The sequence below is a fragment of the Protopterus annectens genome, chromosome 9.part0 (assembly GCF_019279795.1).
Source record: "Protopterus annectens isolate FY-2018-M chromosome 9.part0, PAN1.0, whole genome shotgun sequence".
In the NCBI taxonomy this organism is placed as follows: Eukaryota; Metazoa; Chordata; order Ceratodontiformes; family Protopteridae; genus Protopterus; species Protopterus annectens.
Window position 1 is genome coordinate 1270018612 of NC_056743.1, and position 24536 is coordinate 1270043147.

At 40.7% G+C, this 24536-nt stretch overlaps 1 protein-coding gene across 1 annotated transcript in view; it reads left to right on the forward strand.

Moving 5' to 3' along the window:
• Window positions 1–24536, forward strand: part of KCNIP3 (potassium voltage-gated channel interacting protein 3) — a 1359129-nt gene that overhangs the window by 1160055 nt on the left and 174538 nt on the right. Inside the window, exon 4 of the mRNA XM_044084193.1 lies at window positions 23843–23913. Coding sequence (XP_043940128.1) covers window positions 23843–23913 — 71 coding nt within the window. The remainder of the gene's footprint in view (window positions 1–23842; window positions 23914–24536) is intronic.

Consider the following 24536-nt stretch of genomic DNA (forward strand, 5'->3'; position numbering starts at 1 on the left):
AATGTGCGATTCTAATCTCAGATTCTGTAGCAAGTCTTTCTGAAGGTTTTTTTTTTCTCTCCTTGGGAGAAAAGTTCCTGAATGTCAGAATATATTGCAGTCATTGAAAATAATGCTCCTCCTACATTTTTTGTCCAGGATATAGCACTCAAACTGATTTGCTGCTTCCTAGAAACAGTCCACATGTTTAAGAATCGAGATCAGACAGTATCCTTTCTTTCCTTCCTTTTTGTCTTTCCCTTTCTTGCGTTATTGAAGGTTTTTGATACTGTATCATATCGGCTATTACTTGCAAAGCTAGTTAAGTTTGATCTAAGTGAACAAACTGTGTCCTGGTTCAAAACTAAAGAGCCTAATTCCAATATTAAGTAGATACTTACTCCTTTTATCAACTAGTCTCAGCTGGTATACTCCGAGGTCTCCATCTTAGGACTCTCATTCTTTAATTTGTTTATCAGTGATAGCCATAAATTAGTAACTAATGTGTCTATCATACAATATATACGATTCTACACTTATCTGTTCAGCTACCAGTATTCTTCCCCTTAAAGAATTAACACAACACCACAAATAATGTTGAACAGTAACTGATTCTAATCTACTCCTGAATGATAACAAAACTACATTTCTTTAGTCAGAATATAACCAGTCTTACACTACAGACTTCTAAATCACAAAACTAAAAACATCCGAGTACAAGTATCTGAAACTAAACTATTAGGAGCCATTGTAATCATTGGCTGGTCTGAAATAGCTGTAAGTCATTCAACAACAGAGGTATGTGAAAATGTTTAATTTATTAACTGTTTTTTAAGTTTATTTCACTAGTCTGTATCTGTTTTAACTAAGCTGTTTACACCTACATTAGCAACTCCACTAAATAGCTGCACTGCATTTTGCTATTTAAGTGTCTAGCTGGTGAGAGGGAGTGAGAATCAGGCTAATTGAGAAGTTGTGATTGCTTTAAAGCAGTTCTGTGCCATTCAGCAACAGAGCTAATTTTTGTCCAGCCTCCCAATCTGTTCTTGTTGTGTTCTTAAACTCAGTGAATCTATTGTTGTCTGCTGTTATGATAATTTAAACACATAATTCCTCCCTCTCTTCTTTTTTTGCCTGTTGTTAGTAAGTGCAAAAATATAATTTTGTGAAGTCTGTCCCTTTAAGCTATTTATTTACATTTGTCCTCCCATTGTCTTTAATAGAGTCAAACGTGACTACCACACCAGTTGGTGCTGCTCCTTTAAACTTAGTGGCTCTTGAGCTGCCTGCCCTTACTGTACATGTGTCCTTGGTAGCTCCTCCCAATCTCATCTGCTGATACTGATGACCACTAGAGGATCAAATTGGAAAGTTCTTCCCTTTTGACTTTTAAAACTTGAGAAACCCTCTGTTTCATATTGTCCTATTTGCTTAGTGCTGCATTTACTTTACCAATCTAAACACCTAAGCACTAGACAAGATGGAAGGTCAGCCAAATACTTTCATCTATGTTGTCAGCCTTTTAGCACAAGGTCTCCTAAGACATTGTGCAGACTGCTTTATTCTCACAGACAATGAACGTAAACTCGCTAATAAAACAAAACTGTACTGTTCTACTGCTGCTTTAAGCTTTAAGTAGTTATTACATTATGTCAGATAGTAACAAGGCTGTTGTATGTAGACTGTGTGGTCTTCCTACACTTCGGCTGCAAACCAACTATTAAAAAAGATGAAGTTAAGTATTATTTTGCCTTCTTTTGATATATTTGCTGCACTTTAAATTAAAAAAAAACTGTACTGTTGTACTGCTGTTTTAAGTACTTATTACAGGGCTGTTGTCTTTAAACTGTGTGGTCTTCTTACACTCGGGCTCCAAACCAGCCATTTTACATTAAGAAGGTTTTGTCCTGCACTCTTGTGGCAGAAGTGTGCTGATCTACACCTATCTAAGCTTGGGATTGCTGGTGGAAAGCTTATTGTGTGCTTTCCTAATTGATAGCTTAAAACCCGTTCCTTTTTGCCTGTATATAGCCCTTACTTTTGCAAAACGCTGCTCTCTGTGCAGCAGCAGTTAGTAGTGTGCTGTATAGATTTATTTATTTATTTATTTAACATTTCTTTACCAGGAAAGTCCGACTGGGAGCAAAGCCAATTTTCAGCAGAGGCCTGGGGAGAAATGCTACAGACACATGTGTTTGTGAAGTGGGAAGAAACCGATGCACCCAGAAGAAACCCACACGAATGCAGGGAGGACATGCAGGCTCTGCACAGAAGGCACCCCAGCCGAGAATCAAACCAGAGAACTTCTTGCTGTGAGGTGACAATGCTACCGCTGCACAACTACGCCGTCTGTAGATGCAAATGTCTTGAAGGTAAAATTTCCCTAGGATAACTATCACTGAAACCATACCCAGCCCCTTGCTGCTCTAGGAGCAACTAAGTTGTGCACTGAGCAGTATCGTACTGTTGGTTACCCTTAATCTACATAACTATAGTGCTCACCCATAGTCTTAGTGCTACCAGCACAGTTCAGTCTGATTAACGCTTTCCTTTCCCCAACAAAACTCACAGTAAGAACCTGATATCATGGATGGACAGTTTCATAATATCTCTGTGGTCATCCTGAAGGATAAAGGCAGCCTGAGGCAATGTAGGAATTGTCTCATATATACCGACAACCACTTAATCCTGAAACAAATAAATACTATATGTGAGAGACGTAGTTATACTATAAAAATGGAGGCAAGACTCTCACATACAGACAAATCAAATGCAAAACAGGTTGTCAGCAAACATACATCACTTCCCACACTAAATAAAGATTTGACATATGAAACCACATATGTGGAGATACTCACTAGTAATTTACCAAAAGCTCAGAGGCTTCCAAATGCTGCCTTCAGAAACCACATATACACACAACAAAGCAAACCAAACAAGAACTACAACACATAATAAAACACACAGTAGTGTCTCAACAAACAAACACATAAGGCAAAACAAAACAAAATCTAACATACTGGTCATAGGAGACCCCATAGTGAGAAACATGGATATCCCCCTCACCGAGTTGGATAAGGAGAAGTTATGGTTAGCGGCTTGTCATGTGCCAAGATCTGTCAGATCACACAAGCACTTGAGTCACAAGTACCAGTATGACTCTGTCATAGTCCATGTGGGTGTGAACGACTTGAGATGTACCTCCCTGGACTATATGAAGAGAGATATGATTGAACTCTCAGATTATGTATCACTGGCAGACATGAGCCCAGCATTGAGCAGCATTCTGCTTTCTCCAAGGATGATGCCACAATGCAAACAAAAATTTGTCATCCTGGGAGGACATGATCAACAGACCATGCTGTTTTCCCAAAGATGGTCTGCACCTGTCTCCTCTAGCCTTTCAGATACTGGCAAAGACTTTAGCTACCCAATAATGACTTTTTTAGACAGTGTCAAAGTAACCAACCTTCCAGTGTAACAAAATCTTCTCTTGATAAGCTCAAGATACTGCTGCTCAACTCTAGGAGTCTAAACAAGAAGCTGCACTCCCTAGAAGCACTCCTCACCTTGGAATATGTTGATGTCTGGACAGCCACTGAGACATGGTTCAAAGCCAAAGGACAGCACACCAGCTGTGCAAAGCTAAAATGCCTTCCGTGCATTCAGACCACCAAATGAGCAAGAAAAAAAAAACAAAGGAGGAGGTGTATCCATTTTCATAAAGGATAAGTACACGTCAAGACTGGTCAAACAGTATGACTCTCTCGAGCTATTCTATGTCCAATGAACCATAGGCAAAATCCCCTACCACATCATTGTTAGCTGTAGGTCCCCCCAGCATGAACCAGGAAAAGCATACTGCTTACCTGGACTTACTGGAGTCACTTATCATGCAGCTCAATAACCCTACTCATGGGTGATTTTAACTATCCTACCATTGACTGGGGAACATACACTACCACTAACTTGCAGGTTCAGAGGTTCTTGGACTTTGTCAATGCAAATGCTCTGGAAGAGCTGGTTGGCACACCTACTAGGGGCTCAAATATCTTGGACATAGTATTGACTAATATTGGGGAGCATTATATCCCCCTTATGTAATGTCCTCTTTGGTAAGATTGGACCACAAAATGGTCTCCTTTGACATAAGTATAAAGTCAGATACCCCATCAAGATCAAAAATTCAAAAGAATTTCACCAAGACAACTTACCTCCTAGTAAGTGATAGCATAAGAAATTTCACAGCTCCCCTGAATCCAGAAAACACAGAATCCTATACAGAGGTGTACACCAATACCCTGTATAGCCACTAAAGCATTTGTATAGAATTGACTGTACTGGACTGGATTAAACCCAGGTCTTGCTGGAAAAACAAGCCACCCTGGTGGACCCCTGGTATAAGCAGGCTGTACAACAAAAGAAAGAAACTAATGTCCAAAAGTAAGTGGGGACACACTCAGCTGAATAAGAAATCCTTCACTAGTCTATTCAAACAAAACGGAGATCTAGTCAAGCCCTCAGAAGCAAATTACAAAGCAAAACTAGCCTTCCTAGCCAAGGAGTGCCATGAAGCATTTTTAACTATGTTCAAAATCTTTAAAGGAATACACATCTATGCCCATTGCTGGTACTGGATGGCACCACCCATACTTAACCGGATGAAATAGCCAACCTATTAGCTGACAAGATTTGGATCAGTCTTCACCCCCGTCCCTAACAGTCCTCCCCCAAAGTATACCTGCAACCATTCCTCAGCCTGTTATCTCAAGACAGCAGGTCACCTCTAAAAAGACTAAAAGATGGCATCAGTGGGCCCTGTCAAGATCCCAGGTTGCCTTTTAAGAAATTTAAAACATGATCTAGCAGATCCACTTGGATTTCTATTTAACCACATCTTCCAGACAGGTTATGTTCTGGCAGAACAGAGGACGGCAACAGTCATCACTCTGCATAAAGAAAGAACACCAAGTGACCCAGGGAATCATAGACCCATAAGCCTGACCAGCCTCATCTGTAAGGCCATGAAAAGAATCATCATGGACTTCTTCAACAAGGATATAGGTAATCTCCAGACTCTGGATCCAATCCAGTTCTGATTCATTAAGGATAGATCATGTCTGTTAAATCTGGTTGACTTCTTCGAGAATGTCACCAGGGCCATGGATGATGGAAAGACTGTGCATACCACCTACCTTGATCTAGCCAAGGTATTTGACACAGTTCCCCACTCAGGTATTATAGAGAAACTATCTCAACTGGGCATAAACCCTATATCTCCAGGTGGGTAGCCAAATGGCTCACTGACAGGACACATACTGTCGAAGCGTGTGAATTTACCTCTTGCAAGAGGCCAGTCACCAGCGGCTTACCACAGGGTTCTATGCTAGGCCCTCTCCTGTTCAGAATGTAAGGCAAACATAGTTGGCCTTTGGCTGACCATGTTCGTGGATGACTGCAATTTGGGGCAATCACTGAATCACTGAACGATACTGATATACTGCATAAAAAATTAATGTTGACAAATGATTTGTGCCAGAGTCATTGACTAAAACTAAATGCAAAAATATGCATAATTACTCCCTTTGAGAAAGCAAATACCCCAGAAAATTACAATATAGACAGCACCCCCCTAAGAGGAGACCCAGTGGTATGTGAGCTGGGTACTGAGTTTGACAGTAATCCGAACTTCAACCACCATGTGTCCACAGTGGTGAGGAAGTCCTTCTGTGTGACACAACTCATAAGTAAGAGTATGGCATCTAGATCAACGTACATTATAATTCCATTGTACTCTGCCCTCATCAGACCAATGTTGTTGTTGTTGTTGTGTCTTTCTGCTTTTCCCGGTTAGGGGTCGCCACAGCAGAACTCCGGTCCGCTAATGATTGGCAGTTGATTTTTATATGCCGAGTCGCCAGCCCTGACGCACAACCTTCAATGAAGGTATGCCCATTCATGCATGTCTCCACGCAGAAGACACTCTATCTGAGAATCGAACCGGACAGCGTCTTACTGTGAGGCGACAACGCTACCGCAGCAGACCAGTAATTGAGCAAAATGCACCCTTTGCATGTACATCACCAGACATCTGCAACAGCTGGAGTGACCTTAGAGTTTTCTCACCAGGAAGATAGAGGGTATAAAAAACAAGTTCTACATAGAAAGATTGAAATCTCTATCACTGTATTCTGTCTCCTAAGGCTACAAAGGGGTGATCTGTGGCTGGCTAACAGGGCAAACCAAAATGTTACACATTTGTAAATCAAACTGCATGAGGCTCACTCATTCCAGTGATCTTAACCTCACCACTGACATGACTAAATCATGTTGGAGAGAGAAATACATCTCTCAGAGACTACCCCTTCTCTGGAACAAGCTTTCTATGCACGTAAAGCATAACCTTTCCATGACCTTTTTCAAGCGCAAACTAGATCAATGGATGGGTAATTGTAAATTTACTTCTGGGGTGACCCCCCCACTGTCCCTCAAAGACAGAGGCAGTCTGTATTAGATACCATAGCATAGGCTCATACCTCTGTGAACTCTGTTCACTTAGGTTTTGAAAATTGGGAAACTCAGGTTAAATATGGCTAAGCTTGTAAGGACTCTTGGGCCATTAATCTAGTAATCTCCTATGAACCTATAATTCCATCTGTGAGAGGTTTAAATACCTAATTAATCTGGAGTTTTCCCTCTCATCTAAAATCTTTCCCCTTTGCGCTTCATACACCTCCTCCACAGTCCTTCACTAATAATACCATACTGTCTTATGCAAGGACTGTAAAACAATCACTCTCAAAGCCTCCCAAAAATAAAAAGATTAAGCATTAGCAAAAATCAAATCCATTCTCCACCTCATGCATACCATCCATAAAAAGTCACCTTAGGGAAAAAACACACCAAATCTTCACTGTGAACCAGCAGAAATGGTAATGTTTTAGTGATAGATGACTCTGTTGCCACTCACAGGGCTAGATAAGGAGAGGGTTACAGTGACCTGTGTTTTAGGCATCAAGATCTCTGAAATGCAAGAGCCCTAATGACTCTAACTCCTGATAAATATGACTATAACATAACTGTGGTACATGCTGGAGTGGTCAATGTGAGGCATAAAACCCTGAGAGATATGCAGAGAGAGAAGTGCCAGAACTTTGCATGCATGTTAAAAATACAGGTAAGACAATAGTTCTGAGTGGGATCCTTCCTTCACCCTGAGTGATGCCTAGATACAGATAAAATATAGTTGGCTTTAATAATTGGTTAAATAGCTGGTTTCATTCTAGGGGATCCAGGATGTGTCAATATGAGACAAGAAGCTAAACAGTCCGGTTTGCTTCCCTAAGGATAGCCTGTACCTCTTGTTTCAAGGACTCTGTATACTGGCTAAAGCCTTTGCTGTACCCCAATGCCATTTTTTTAGGCAGAAGGCACTTGATGGACATTATAATGTAACTAACATAGCAGTCCTAAAAGCGGATCACATTAAGGTGGCCCTCAGTGCCAAAAGTCTGATCTTGAGGTACTCAAGCATTTGGAAAACATCCTTGTCTGTGTCTTTACTGAAACTTGCTTTAAATGTAAAGAAAGAACGCCCTCTACACCAGGGTATTGTGATTTCCATGCTTTCAGAACAAAATGCAACTGTGGTGGATTCTCCACATTTATCAAGGAACCTATTTTCATGCAGATCCCTGGGAACTCACAAACTGAACTCTCCGAACTACACATCACTCTAGATAGGATTAGTTACTAATAGCTTGTTACACAGAACACCTACTTTGTCCCCTGATGACCATGTAAGAGTCTTCACTGTTCTAACTGATCACACTCTGAGAAAAAATCCCCTTATTTTGTGTGACTTTAACTATCCTTCAATAAACTGGGGCCTTATACCTCCAATGCAGGATATGGCTAAACATTCCCCAACTTAATAAACAAAAATTCTCTTGAGCAGTTGGTAAAACTGGTATCGTCTTCCCCAGTGAACTCTGACCATAAACATTTGACCTTCTCCTTTAAAATCCCAAAAGCTCCTACAGCCAACCTCACTGATTTTAAGGACTAAAAACATGTTATGCTCAAGTTACTCTTTGACAAAGTATCAAAATTCACTCATGACTGTACCTTCCCTGACCTTAATAGAGCAGCACGTTTCACTAAGAAATTTTACACCTATTTAGAAAAATGAATAAAGCTAGCAGTCCCTAACAAAACCAAGTGTCACTGAAATTCAGAAGCAGGTTACTTTGGTGGTCCACTGCCATAAATAAACTATACAACAAAAGAAAGGTACTCCTTAAAGTAGTTAACAGATCCAAAACCCATTTTTTCAAAGATAATATCAAAAGCATTACAAAAAAAGTGAAAAACACTTTCAGGTCCGCTAAAACAGCCCATGAACTTAGGCCGGCCTCTGAGGACAAAGATAATTGTAAATCCTTCTTTAGTTACGTTAGAAAACTATAAAGCAATGCCATAAATTGTTCAGAACTTACCCATTAGGGTGTCCCCCTATTTTGACCCAGCAGACATTGCCAATATTCTTGCAAACAAATTTAGTGCCTTCACCCCCAAAACTTCTATTTAAAGACAGGAAATATTTGAATTCCTTTCTCCCCCAATTATCTCTGTAGATCATTTTCTGAAAGTGCTAAATAAGACCAAAAATACTTCCTCCATGAGACCTAACCTTAATAAATAGTATTAAACATGTCCTTGCAGACACATTCCTTATAATAAGTTTACCTACTGGTTTTGTCCCTGAAGAGTGGAACACCTCTGTTGTGATGCGTTATAACTGCCCTCATAAACTGCATTATCAAGAAAGTTATTAAACTTTTCCCCCAACAATTTGGCTTTGTGAAAGGTGAAGCCTGTTCATTTAATCTGTCAAACTTTTTTGAAAGGGTTACGGAGGCTGCATATGGGGCCATAAGGTGCATGCAGCTTATCTTGACCTAGCCAAGGCTTTCTACACCATTCCTCATGTTAACATCATAAAAAGACTTAAATGCTTTAAAAACTGACCCATGTGTGTTAAGATAGATAGCAAACTGGCCAAAAGACAGAAGCATGACAGTGGGAGTTGCCGGTGTCTCATCAGGAAATATGAAAGTGATCAGCAATGTCTCTCAGGGCTCAATGCTGAGACCGTTCCTTTATGGTGTTTACTTCTCAGCTCTCCAAGCAGAAAGCCAAGATGTCTGGCTAACAAAGTTTGCAGATGACTGCAAACTGGGGACTGTTGTTAAATCACAGTTTGACTCCCAAATTCCCCAAACTGAACTCACCCTAGTAAACACTTGGTGTACTAAAAATGAGCGCAAACTAAATACTATAAAGTGTAGTATCATCACTTTTAGTAGAAGAACCCTCCCCTCAACATACTGTGCAGACAGGACAATACTGAAAAATGAAAATGTAGCAGGGACCCAGGTACCTGGGTCGATAGCCTCCTCTCTTTTGACCATCATGTAACAACAATTGTCAGGAAATAATTTATATGTTGTGTCTTTTGGCTTATCCCGGTTAGGGGTCGCCACAGCGGAACTCCGGTCCGCTAATGTTTGGTAGTGGATTTTTACGTGCCAAGTTACCAGCCCTGATGCACAACCTTCAATGAAGACACGCTCATTCACGCATGCCTCCACACAGAAGACGCTCTAGCTGAGAATCGAACGGGACAACGTCTTGCTATTAGGCGACAACACTACCGCAGCACCACTACCGCGGGTTTTCAGGAAATCAAATCATTTATATATCACAGCTAATTGCCAAAGGAATATCACCAAGGTCTAAAGAGGTACTCACTCCCTTATACTCAGCATTGCTCAGACCAGTTATCAAAAATTATGCCCTCTTTGGGATGTATCTCACTAAACATATAAAAAAATTAGAAAAACCCCAAACACTGCTAACCAAAAAGATTTCAGATTTAAGGTCCCTGAACTACCAAGAGAGGCTGGAAGCACTATCTTTATCCAGTGTCTTATAATCTGTCCGGTGTCTTATAGACATTTGAGAAGAGATCTCTGTATTACTTATCACACCATTAGAGACTCGACTGTTTGGAACTTCCAGATTCTCTACAAGTTCAGTATCTCCAACATTACTATAACCAGGGACCTAAATCTTTACCAACAGAAAAACATAACACATTGGAGGGACAGGTTTATAACTCAGTGTCTCCAAAACCTCTGGAATAAGCTTCCCCCACATTTTAAGCAGTGGGCCTCACTATCTTCCTTTAATCACCTAAATAGTGTTAGGGAGGAACTCTGCTTCATATGGATGGGGAGCCTGTTCCAGAGAATGGGAATTTTCTGAGTAACTTTTCTGTCTCTCCATGTCCTATTTATGTTGCAAGCAAAATATAAGTCCTGATGTGGTTTGTTTGTTTTGCAGCTATGCAAAAGGTTCATCAAAACAGGGATTGCACTACAGTGAGGAAAGGGCAAATATTCCAATCTTCACTGTACTGCGATCCAAAAAACTAAATATCGAATTCCTGATTTTTCGCTCATGTGAGCGCTCAATATTTTAATTTTTCATCGTTCCAAAATAGACCCAATAAATAGATAGATAGATAGGCTACTTATGGCAGGAAAGTCTGGTGACCTTAATGTCTAGCTGCTGAGTTTATTAGAAGTCTTGGATTACTTTAAAGGAGAGTATATTAGTCAGTTTGTGGATGACTTCATAAGATGGCTAGGATGTGTAGAGATTGGGTAATATGTAAGGAGCTGGTGCTGTTATTGCAAGTTTGGTCACTAAAGGGGTGTTTGTGGAATACAAGTAATGGTAGCAACTAAGGAATGTTTGGAACAGTGCTGTCTTTAGGTAACCATGATCTTGCTTTTGAATGATGCATTTTGTTTCAGTTTGTGAAATGGGGAGGATGGCAGGAAAATGTACAGAAGTTTAAAATCCTCATGTAAGGTGGGAAGGGGGAACAGACCACCAGTTAAGGGCCCAATGTATGAGGGTAAATGTTACCTTATGATAGCTCACTGTACTGCTGTGGTGCATAATAGTGACCTGAGAGTGCTGTGACATACTACAGAGGTATGTGGTGCATAACTGTAACCTGACAGTGCTGTGACATACTACAGAAGTCCATGGTGTATAACTGTGACCTGACAGTGCTGTGACATACTACAAAGTTCTGTGGTGCATAACTGTGACCTGACAGTGCTGTGACATACTACAGATGTCTGTGTTGAATAACAGTGACCTGAGAGTGCTCTGACATACTACAGAGGTCTCTGATGCCTAACTGTGAACTGACAGTGCTATACCATACTACAGAGGTATGTGGTGCATAACTGTGACCTGAGATTGCTATGACATACTACAGAGGTCTGTGGTGCATCATTGTAACCTGACTGTGCTGTGACATACTGCAGAGGTCTGTGGTGCATAACTGTGACATGACAGGGCTGTGACATACTACAGAGGTCTGTTGTGCATAATTGTGATCTGACTGTGCTGTGACCTACTGCAGAGATCTGTGGTGCATAACTGTGGCCTGACAGTGCTGTGACATACTACAGATGGCTGTGGTCATAACTGTGACCTTACAGTGCTGTGACATACTACAGAGATCTGTAGTGCATAACTGTGACCTGACAGTGCTGTGACATACTGTAGAGGTCTGTGGTGCAGAGAAGGGATAGTGTCTTATATTGATGCTTTTTTCTGTATTCACATTATGAGTGAAGTTACTGAAATATACACTTGGAAAATAAAAGGTTTATGCAATGAAAATAGAAGGATCTTCACTCAAAGTTTTGGATAGGTCTCCGGCAAGTGGTGATCCTCAATTATATGTATAAAACACTGAGAAATATGTATTCTTCTTTAAGTCTGACAGAGTTATAATTGCTTGGGGAGTCCACTGCCATTGCCATGGCATTCTAATCTGTAGATGCCTGAAGCTACTGTAAGGCTGAATATTTTTGATACCCACACATGTAATGTGGGATAAGATGCAGTTGGAAACAGGCAGAGTACTGTTATAAAACTCACAAGTGTTTTTCAACTTGTGGCCTCATTTATTTCTGTTAAAGTTAAAGCATTGGATGGCAAGGGGGTATCCATTTCGCTCCACTGTTATTAGCCTGATGTTAGACATTGACCTGACTGGGTATCTGTGGCATACTGAAGCAAACTTGTAACTGTGGCTAACACTGACCAGACATGGAAGGTAGTTAATGATCTACCCATGTGAGTTCACATCCTTAACAAGAGAAGGAAAGAAATATATGGGTATAACGGAGGAATGTTTGTTAAGAGCAATTGTGTCATTATCAGATAATGAAAATAGGCAGGAGGACTAAGATAGAGACAAAACGCAGCTCAGGATCTCTGGAAAGAGAAACTGGATTACTTGTCTAAAGTCATAAGGCCCAGATACCTCCTAGAAACAGATAGCCAAGAAGACAGAAAGCATCACACCTTAAAGAACAGGAAAGAGAATGATTACCACAACTAAACCAAAGGAAGTTGCAGGCATTTTTGACGACTGCAGTCAGGCATATATAATCTGAAATGAGCTGAGGAACTGAATGAAATGGAAGGCATCACAGCTGTAGAGGGTAAAGATCAATAGGAAAAACAGTTACTTGAGGCTATAGTACTAAAAACCTGAAATCACTGCAAATGTCAATCTTCTTCTTCTTCTTCTTCTTTAGGCTTTTCCCGGTTAGGGGTCACCACAGCAGATCACCTGTTCGCTCATGACTGGCAGTGGAGTTTTTTGGTGTTGAGTTGCCAGTCTGGCACCCAACCTTCCACAGAAGGCACACACTTGCACACAATCACACCTAGGGCCAATTTAGATTGTCCAATCCACCTACAGCATGTCTTTGGGATTTGGGAGGAAACTGGAGCACTCAGGGAAAATGCACGCAACCACAGGGAGGACATGCAGACTCCGCACAGAAGCACCCCAGCTGAGGATCGAACCAGACAGCCTCTTGCTGTGAGGTGGCAACGCTAACCGCTGCACCACCGCGGCTGCCCTAACTAACTGCCATTGTCAATATCTTACCCAAATACAAGGTACCTTGGTTTGAGAGTTCGCTCACTATGTTTTATCATGATCATGACGACAATGTCTCTTCTGCTAAAAACAGGAAAACCCTTGGAACAAGCAAATAGATATGGGTCTGTAACTGTAATTGATCAGGTTATAAACATCTTGACAAAGATAATGACAAAAAGGTTGGGGAAAGTATTAATGACAACAGTGTCAGATCAGCAGACATGTTTTATAAAAGTTTGACAAATAGTACATCATTTTATTAAGGTGTTATACACTATTGAAGCAATAGGGAAGAGGAGGTTGTCCATGGCCTTGGACATGCTAAATGTGGAAGAGGAATTTTACAGAGTTAGTTTTCCCTTTTAGTGAAGGGGCAGATGAGATTTCCTTTCACTCTTAAAACAGCAGTCTGGCAGCTGGACAAAGTGATTGCATCTAGAGTTACACCAAACAGGTTGTCCCATTAGTGTCCTTTAAGAATGACATGAAAACCAGGACAGGTTGTCCCATTAGTGTCCTTTAAGAATGACATGAAGCAGGAGTGCTTGCTGTCCTTCCTCTCACTCAACTTGCACCTAGAGCCCTTACACATACTTCTAAAGCAGACCTATGTCTAGAAGTCCTTACAGTTGAAGACAAGTCTAACAATTGGTCACTGTGTTTGCAGATGCTGATGTAATGCATTTTGTGTAGTCCAATCAGATGTCTTCTTTGCATCACAGATATACTGTAGAAGTCTGTGAGGGTGAGGAAAGCAGAAGTGTTTCCTATGCATTTCAGCTGGGATTAAGGAGTTGGAGTTAAAGGATTGATTCACAGACTAAGTTACTATGAAACTGGTTAGTGAGGAAAGGGACAAAGGTTAAGCTGTACTCTTTACTAGAAGCAGCAAGACATTAACAGGTGAGGTCAGTAATCCTTAAGTCTTAAAGCCCAGTTATGGGACAACTGAATGAACTTGCCGAAGTTTGTTTTTAACCCACTGCTGAATATGTCTTAACAAATTCCAGTGGACTGATTTTTTAGGATTAAGAGGTACTTAACTGCATTGCTATGGGGCAGGATGTCTTCAATGAGGTTTTATGAAAAGCCTTATACAATGGAAAAGCTAAAGGGCTTTCAGCTGCTGATCTGATGATGCACTGCATAGTGGCAAAACTGTCAGTGGTGACCATGATGAAGAAGTGGATGCAACTATATTCTCAATAAAGATATTCCCAAGAATATTGGTTCAGAGTTGGTTACTGATACTAGCCTTTTCTCTAATGCATTTTTGAATGACTTTGTAAGTTCTAAATTAATAATACAATTAATTAATAAAGTATTAATAAGCAAAATGTTTCAGTAGCTGTTTCCAGTGATTGTTCTTCTCTTATTCTGTTAAGCTCAGAAGATTTGCTGAAGATGATTAAAAGTAATTCTTCTAATAGCCCAGATGGTATACATGGATTTTTTCTGGTAGCTCTTATTAAGGAAATTTCTCTATATCTGACCTTTCTTTCCAGAGGTTACTTGAAATAGGTTATGTGCTAGCTATTTGGAAAATGGCACATATAGTGCCAGTGTTTAAGGGTGGAGACAGTAGTGTGGTTGAAAATTATAGTCCAATTAGTCTTACAAGTATTATGGGAAAGTGCTATGAACAGGTAATTTTGAAATATGATGTTCTTCGTGTATCACTGTTGCAGTCATTACATTTGGGTAATCTGCTGGCAGGTTGCCCTCAGTCAGCCTGAATTCCAAAGTCTTGGGTCCTGCGTTGGTTGCTATCTCCTCTTCCATGACGTCAGGTCATCAGGGGTATAAAACAAGCAGCCGACGCTATTTTCTTAAGTCTTTCTGCCTCGTGGTGCCCGAAGCAGAAGCTTTTCGCAAGTGCCGGTTGGCCGACTCCTGAAATATTCGAGTTTGAGTTTCAGAACTGAAGTCTTCACTAAAGCTAAGTACCCCGTTGGAAAAACTTTTTTCTTGCTCCATACCGATGTCAGAAAAAGTTAATAATTGTATTACTTATGGGAAGCAAATACCTCATAAGGATTTCCATTTAAACTGTATTCCTTGCCTAGGCCCTGATCACAACGTGCCTGGCTGTCGGCTTTATGCTAGATTTAACCAATGCACTATTAAGCGTCGGTATATTTTTGCCTCAAAGTATTTTGGAAACAGATTTAACTACCCAGAAATGTTGTCGGATAGCAGTCCGACTACCGGAGTACATAAAAAATGCAAAGAAAAGGACAGAGACAGACAGTCGAGGTCCAAAATGATGACAAAGCTTCTCCTAAGCCAGTCGCTGGTTCACCAGTACTCAGTGAGGCGCTTTCGCAGCCCCTGGTACCCACTACTTTTGAGTCGCAGGCCCCTACCGAGACCCATGTGGAGTCCGGCACGCTGCGAGATACTCAAAGTATTGGACCCACGGATGTATCTCCCTCAGATGGGTCCGGAGCCGCTGAGCAGGCACCGGCTTCTGAGGGTGTATTCAGGCCTCAACATTTTTATATCAAACCGACGACAACTGCAAAACCAAAGACAAAAGCAACTTCTAAAGCTAAAAAACTGACGCATGAGCCACATGCACAGGCCGCTATGCCTAATAAACAGATGATCAAAATGGCTGAAGACCTTATTACCTTGATCAGGGGTTCCCATCCCCCTCCTGATAAGAGGCCTAGGCAAGACACTGACTATGAATCTTCAGATCAGGTTTCTATTTCTTCTGATTCCTCTTCTGATCAGGAATTATCTATACCTCCCTATGAGGATTCTGATGCAGAGGAGTCTATCCCATCTGCATCACCTCCTGAGGATTATTCATTTGGAGAAATCTTGCATACTTTGAGGGAGCATTTTCACTGGGAGAGTCAAGATTTCTCAGAATCAAAAAAGGGGCACAGGCCTTTAGCCATACCCCCTGTTTTAGACATTGTGGATGATGTGTTTTCGGAATCAAGCTCCTTACCTCCGGCTCCCAGCAAGCCTGACAGATATTACAGGGTCCCTGACTCACACAAATCTTTATTTAGAAATCCTGCTGCTGATCCTGAAACTATTTCACAGGGCCCAAAGAGAGTTAAGGCCTTAACAGCAAAAAATCCTACCCCCTCTGACAGAGATTCAAGGGCACTGGATAGATGGGGAAAGAAGGTTTATACATCTGCAACCTTGGCTATTAGGGCCTTAAACTGCCAGTTTCATATGCTCAAGTATCAACAACATGTTATGGGATTGCTGAAACAGAAAATGATGTTGCTTTCTGAATGTGCAGAAAATAAAGAAATGCAGGAATTATTGCCTGTAGCTGAACAAGTTGGAAAGCATACTTTGCAATGTGGTTTTGATTCCTTAGAGGCCTCCTGCAGGGCCGCTGTTACTGGATCTGTGATTAGGAGGCATGCCTGGTTAAAGAGCAAAATTTGCCTGATCATGTTGACGCTAAATTACTGGATGCACCTTTACAGCATGATACTCTGTTTGGTATTAAGGCAGAAGAGGTTTTAAAGAAAATGGAAGACAAGGCTAAGTCTATGCAAACTGCAAAAGACTTCTTACAAGTGCAGCCACCAAGATTCAGTAGACACTGGCCTACAAAAAATTGGTCCTTTCCTGTGTCAGACAGAGCTCAAAGGGGCAAATCCAGACACCCAAAGGGTTCCAGATACCAGACACAAGATTCTTACAGGTCAAAGCAATGGGGTGCTTCTACCACCAAATCTGGAGGAGATAAAGCACAAACCTACAGAAAACAGTCCCAATGACTTCCCTCTGCCTTCACCAAGCACTTACCTTTTGGCAGCACCCTTAGGGGGAAAATTAGCACTTTTTGCACAAAATTGGCATTTAATAACCCAGGACAAGTGGGTACTAAACATAGTATCACAGGGATACAGATTCCATTTCCATACTCTGCCAGTGGCGAACGGTTGGCCGGATCTGCCAAAAAATCAATTGGCAGAGGCACAGAAACGGGTAATGTCCCTCATGGATATGGGGGCCATTCAGCCAGTACCAAAACAGGAAAAAGGACAAGATTTGTACTCAAGACTGTTCTTGGTACCCAGAAAGGACAAAGCCTGGGGGGCAGTACTGGATTTATCAATTCTGAACACATACCTGGACATTCCAAAATTCAAAATGCTGACTTTGCAGCAGCTTCTGCCCATGCTGGGCAAGAATGCTTGGCTGGTGACTTTAGACCTAAAAGAGGCATACCTGCATGTCCCAATAAGGGAATTGTGCAGAAGATGCCTCAGATTCAAGGCTGGCTTAATGCATTACCAATTCTCTGCACTGCCCTTTGGCTTATCTACTGCGCCCAGGGTCTTTACAAAGTGCCTTGCACCAGTAATTGCTTTTTGCAGACAAAGACGTATACAAATATATCCTTACTTGGATGACTGTCTCATTCAAGCAGAGAAAAAGGACATTCTTCTTCAACACCTGGCATTTGTGAAAAGGCTTCTAACAAGCCTAGGGTACACAATAAACGAAAAGAAATCACAACTGGTACCCTCTCAAAAGATAACATTCCTGGGTGCAAGCTTGACTACAACTGCCCAGATGGCTTCCCTCATGCCAGACTGACTACTTACTTCAAACTGATGGCAACAAAAACCCAGTTATCTGCAAGACAAATTCTGCAGGCTTTGGGCTTCATGGCTTCCTGCATCCTACTGATTCCATATGCAAGACTGCATATGAGGAAACTTCAATGGTATCTAAAAAGCTTATGGAGTCAACATTGTCACAGTCTGGAAACAATGATTCCTCTCATTCCATGCCTACAACAGGAGTTTCTATGGTGGGCAAAGGCATGTCACCAAAACATGGGACGGGCCTTCACTCTACCCCCTGCCAGCCGAACCTTAACAACAGATGCATCAAATTATGCATGGGGGGCCCACATGGCGAGAAGATGCATTCAGGCATAAGGATTCCAAAACAAATGCATCTACATATCAACCAAAAAGAGATGCTAGCTGTTCAAAATGCACTGACAGCCTTTAAGGACTTACTTCATCCAGGACAACTACTGATAAAGATGGACAACACCATGGTTATGTGGTATATAAACAAGCAGGGGGCACGCACTCATACCCCCTTTGCAGATTAGCCATGGCACTGTGGGACACAGTGTTGACTTACCAAATACATCTTCAAGCTCAATGCCTGCCAGGAAAACAAAATACTCTGGCAGACGATTTAAGCAGAAACCTTATGGACCCTCACGAGTGGAAACTAGATCCACAAGTCTTCAGCATGATAACAAAGAAATGGGTGAGCCCAGACATAGATCTACTTGCCTTTCCTCAAAATTATCAATTGAAAAGATTCCGCACAAGGCCTTATCACAGACAGGCATGGAAAGTGGACGCCCCATCCTTCAGATGGAAAAAACAGTTTACGCTGTTCCTCCTCTGCCTCTTCTTCCTAGGGTCCTACTAAAAGTCAGACAAGAGAAACAAAAGATGATACTAATTGCCCCAGACTGGCCCTGCCAATACTGGTACCCAATCCTAAGGAACTTGTCTCAATACCCAGCTTGGATCTTACCTCAAAGACCTAAACTACTGTCCCAGCAAAACAATCAGATCCTGTGCAATCAACCGCAGACACTGAACCTGACAGCATGGCTGATCATATAGTTATACAAACAACACCTCTCAGTAAAGCTGTGATGGATGTCATTTTGGAAGCCAGAAGGCCTAGTACTAGAAAATCTTATGCTAATAAATGGAAGAGATTCTGTGCTTGGAATCAAGCACAAGGAACTGATACAGCATAACCAAATATTCCTCAAATATTACAATACTTGACTGAGATGCTTGACAAAGGCCTATCTTTCTCATCAATTAAAATCCAAGCCTCTGCCATTTCAGCTCATTACAATATAGAGCCACCAATCTTTTCTCATCCTTTACTAAAGCAGTATCTTAGAGGAGCCAAAAATGTAAGGCTTCCTAGAAGATCACCAATACCTGCATGGGACCTCAATTATGTGTTGGAAAAGCTCACCCTGCCTCCATCTGAACCAGCTGCTACTACTGATATAAAGTTCTTATCAAGCAAAACAGCTCTGCTACTAGCAATTACGTCAGCAAGAAGAATCTCAGAGCTACAGGGCCTCATGGCTGTGGAGCCTTTTATCATATTTTACCCAGACAGGGTGTCTCTGAGGACCAATCCTTCATTTATGCCTAAGGTGGTGTCCAGTGTGGCTCTTAACCAGACTATTCATCTGCCAACCTTTTATCCAAATCCGCAGAACAAGGGGGAGAGAATTCTGCATTCCTTGGATGTACACAGTTAGCTAAGATTCTACTTGAGCAGGACTAAAGCTCTAAGAAAAACTGAGCAATTGCTAGTGACATATGCTGCAGGATCAGAAGGAAAGGCTATTTCAAAGCAGACTATTTCAGAGTGGATAAGCCACTGCATTTGTTCTGCTACTTACACCATGGCAAACCTGTGCCCAAGGGCATTAGGTCTCATTCCACCAGAGCTGCAGCTACTTCAGCAGCCTTTCTCAGAGGAGTACCAACCAAAGACATTCTAGAGGCTGCTACTTGGAGTTCTGTTCACACCTTTACTAAGCATTATCCTTTGCCTCTCTACTCTAAGTCCAGGGCAGGCCTTGCTACTGCAGTTCTGCAGGGCCTCATAGCCGCACCTAATGCTGTTTACCTTCAGCCTCCCATCCATAGCTTTGGGATTCTACCCAAATGTAATGACTGCAACAGTGAAACATGAAGAACATAGTACAGTTGTGTATACTTACCATAAATGTAGATGTTCGAGTGTATTCACTGTTGCAGTCCAGGTTACCCGCCCACCATCCCTCTTTCATTCTGGAGTTTATCTTTCCTTCTTTATCTTCTACAGCCTGAGTTGTGTATTTGCTTGTAGATGAAGGTAAATTTTGTATTGATGCATGTTTATATACTTTTTATATATATATTTTTGCTACCTTTTTGGGGGCACCTGACATCTGGGGCAAGAAAAACTAAAGAAAATGGCGTCGGCTGCTTGTTTTATACCCCTGACGACCTGACGTCATGGAAGAGGAGACAGCAACCGACGCAGGACCCAAGACTTTGGAATTCAGGCCGACTGAGGCAACCTGCCAGCAGATTACCCAAATGTAATGACTGCAACAGTGAATACACTCGAACATCTACATTTATGGTAAGTGTACACAACTGTACTTTATTAATATCTTATGTGGGAAGTCTGATACCAGCCAGCATCGTTTTGTAGCTGGTAAGTCTTGTTGCACTAATTTGCTCTCTTTTTATGGGCATTTATGAAAGCTTTTGAGTGAAGGAGTAATCGCTGATGTACTCTATTTGGATATGTTGATGGCGTTTGACACAATACCTCGCTTTAAGATTATTTCCATATTGAGGCACAGTAACATCAGTGCTTTTGTAGTGAGGTGGTTCAGTAATTGGTTGACAGGTCAGTGATGTAGGGTAAATATTGGCCATTCATTTTCAGATGAGAAGCGTCTAACAGCTGCGGTACCTCAGGGTTCTGTTTTGGGTCCAGTTTTATTTGGGACTTTTATGACTAGTTTTTCAGACAGTATTAATGGTTGGATGTGCAAATATGTGGATGATGTAAAAGTTGGCTCGGTAATCTAAGGAATAGTTGATCATTTTTCTCTTCAGACATATTTGGATAACTTATTTGGGTGGGTTACAGTGAATACTATGAAATTCAATGTTAAGAAAAAATGTGTTATAGATTTTGGGGAAGCGAACCCTAAGTATCCGTATGCATTAGATAATGATAGCATTCAGGAGATCAATACTGTAAAGGAGTAGGGAATTAACATGATAGCAGTTTAAGTTTTTGAATATGTGTGCTCGACTTTGTTAGGAGATGTTATTGTGAAATTAATAGTATTTTTAGAAGTCTGATCAGTATAGATAAGTTGGTCCGCCTTTCATTTTCTAAATCTGTAATTTGACCTATTATTGAATATGGTGGGTCTATATGTGTGTATAACAGACTACAGTTAGGTAGATTGGAAAGAATACAAAGGCATTTTACAAGAATGAAAACTGTGGTATGACAGGAAAAAATGATTATGATTGAATTAAGCTGTTGTCATTGTTCACAATTAAATAGAAGTTAGTTAGGGGTGATTGTTGGTATTAAAAGTAGGATACATTCATTGAATACTAGGGACAATAATTATTTTGTTAATGGTGATTTTAAGGTATTTCTTGTGAAGAATGATGTTTTTCACTGGAAGTCTAGTTTGTGGTGAGATAGCATTCTCTCAGTAAGAAAATCAGAATCAGTTAACCCATTTAAAAATAAATCTGGATCAGTGAATGGGTATGAGAGCATTTAAACCAGGTCTTTATAGTGACAAGCTCTTTGATTACCTTTTTTAGGCATTGAGCTTGATTCACATAACACTGAACATTGAATTGATGCATAGGGAATATGGCTGCAGAGAGGGAAGATGAAGTTAGCTGTCATATTTCACTGCAGCTTCATAGAGTGGGCACAATGCTTACTGATGAAGAAAGTTTGTAAAGGTCTAGTGAGAGATGCTTTCTTCATGGAAAAGAGGCACAGAGATAAAACATAAACATTGGTTCCTGATGAGTAAATTAAAATGATAAGCAGACATAAGGGAATGGTCCCAAATTTTGGTGGAAGTTGTCTGTAAGGGATTTACATCATCTGATCCAGGCTAGTGATCCAAACAGTACTGAGGCCATTCCCAGCTTATTAGATGATAGATGGTGGGAAGTAGTAACATGGGCTCCTGGAAGGTATTGTGATAGGCTGAGGTCTGGTATCTCAATGTGTGATAAATCTCTTCTAGAATTACCTCAACCCAGGGGAAGTATTAGAAAAATGCCCAATCAAGAGAGATAGCCAAATGCAGAAATGTGTAAAAAGTTTAAAATGCTGTTTGCCAAGGTACGAAAAATATTCCACGATTCGTAGTATACAGTTCATTCTATACATCAGTCACATTATGTGCATTAGGTTTAGGGAAGTTAGACTCCAACTTCAAATGACAAAAAGCCCGAGGAGCTCTATTCTAAATGTTTTGAGAATATCATTTGATGAAAGAATTTGAGAGAAACCTCAAGAGGACATTTCTGTTCTGCTTCCTTTAATCTGAATTTCTGTTTTCCTGGATCTATATGGTAGACTTCACTGTAACCAGAGATGAATCTGCAAGATAACATATTGCATTGATTGCATGCATGATTAAACTGTTCATACAATGACATTGGGAGTACTTGGAACAAAATAAGTACAACATGTGGGTTAATGATCTGTGCTTGGCACTCAGTTGGCTTAGGCTGGCCTTAATGAGAGCCGAGAGTGGTGGAGGCTCCTTCAAACTGACTGCCCAAGTAGTTGTTTAACGTATATAGGACAAAAACTATATTATTCATCTAAGATGCAGTATTGTTCTGCAGGTAAATTCAACCAGCATAGTGGATAGATGTGGTAACTGACTGGCCTGTTGAAATAAGGTGGATTTCTTCTGGCAGTTGTGGGCACCCGTGTGCTAAACAGGGTTCTGCAGAATAATAAACTGTACGCAATACTGACTGCTTAAAATTAATGGCAAAAGCAACTTTGTCACGTTCCTGATATTGTCTTGTCTCAAGGGGAAAAGGAGTTTGCTGTCTCCACTGAAGGATGCAAATATTGTGCACATTGTGGTGTTACGGCTGCAGTTCCTTTTTCTTTCTCTTTGAATCATCCTTTGGTGTTGTGATTGTCTTTGTTTTATGCAAAATAAAAAGAAATGTTGTATGAAGTACTAAATCTGCCAATAGAGGTGATTCATGTTTTTATTATTCTCATGCTCTGAAACTGCTCTTTTGGCCTATAATTCAGGTGACATGCAATGAGATGTTATAACATAATGTGATTTGCTATGACATGGTTTTAGGATGGTTTAAGGAATTTTATGATACATTATGAGATACTTTAAGATGTTCTGACATGTTATGTCACCAAAATGTGAAAAACTATGACACAGTGAGAAATGAGACAACATGACATGCTCTGAAATTGAAGAGTGCACATTCAATAATAATGTGAGGGCATTTCAGAAGGAATGCTGAAGGCAAAAACAGTGAAATTTAATGCAGGGCACACATGTAACACAAGTTGAGGGAAAGGAGAGTGAGTGATTGAGCAAGAAAACAAAAGCAAACTTTGGTTACATGCCAAATGCGTGAATCACGTTGTTCTTATCTAGAAGTAAAGCATCTTTACATGAACCAGACTGACCAACAACTACAGGCAGGCTCTCAAGTGAAACATTCCATTGTTGGCAGGGTGGTGGAGTATGTATTCTAGGGTCTATATTATATGAACAAAAGTTCATATAATCGATCACTTTAATGAGCGAAAATCACAGAAATTGAGATGCGTGCTGTGGGTTCGCAGTACAGTGAAGATTGGAGGATTTGCCCTTTCCTCACTGTAGTGCGATCTCTGAGTTGGAATATATTTAGCGGCGGGTGTGGGGGCACAGCCCCCTGCAATATCGTTTTCGATTTCTGGGATTTTCTCTCATTAGAGCGATTGAAATATAGACCCTGTACTCTGTAATAGAAGTGGTGAGGAATGCAGTCTGTAATAAAAGTTACATTTCACATGTCAGGTGAGTGATGATGGGGTTTCACATGGTGTTAGTTATTAGGTCCTTCCAACAATCACATATGAAATAAAATTCAGCTATCTGTGTTTGTCATAATATAACTGGTTGTTTACCCATGTCATAAGTGAGGCATAATAATGTTACTTTCTTTCTTTTTGCAGATGCCACAACATATGCTCATTTCCTGTTTAATGCTTTTGACGTGGACAAGAATGGATCCATCCGTTTTGAGGTATGACTTGAAAATTACAGAAAGAGTGTACAATGTGGTTAAAAGTTACTGATACAGCATTACTAAGTGTTATGTACCTGAACCGCAGTTCTGCATTGAAAACAATTTATGTGAGTTGTCTGGAAATCTATTAAATGTGCAGTCTGCAAAAGAATACAGAAAAAAACCAAGTGGTCAGCAGGTAAGAAATGTAAATGTGTTGGATGGAAACATCAAATCCCTATAACTGAGTGATAGTTCTGCATTTCTTAATGCACAGCTGTGGCTTTAACATTGAGATGCCCCCCACACACACACACACACACACACATGTACATAGCAGGTTCCACTGAGATATGAACTCAGATCACTGGCTTCAGAGCCCAGAGCATAGAATCCATATCTTGTACACTATGTGGGAGAATCTGTACAACAAGCAGTAGGCTAAAATACCACTGGTAGATATTTTGAGGCTCATACAGTGACTTCCAAGCACTGTGTTTGCAGTATCTCAGATGCAGTATTTAATAATAATTTTATTTATGTATTTATTTGCTTTTGATGACTGGGAAAGTCAGTACATTCTTACATGACACAGCTAATTTAAACAGTCTCTGAAAAATTAAAATGGTTTTGAGATTGCA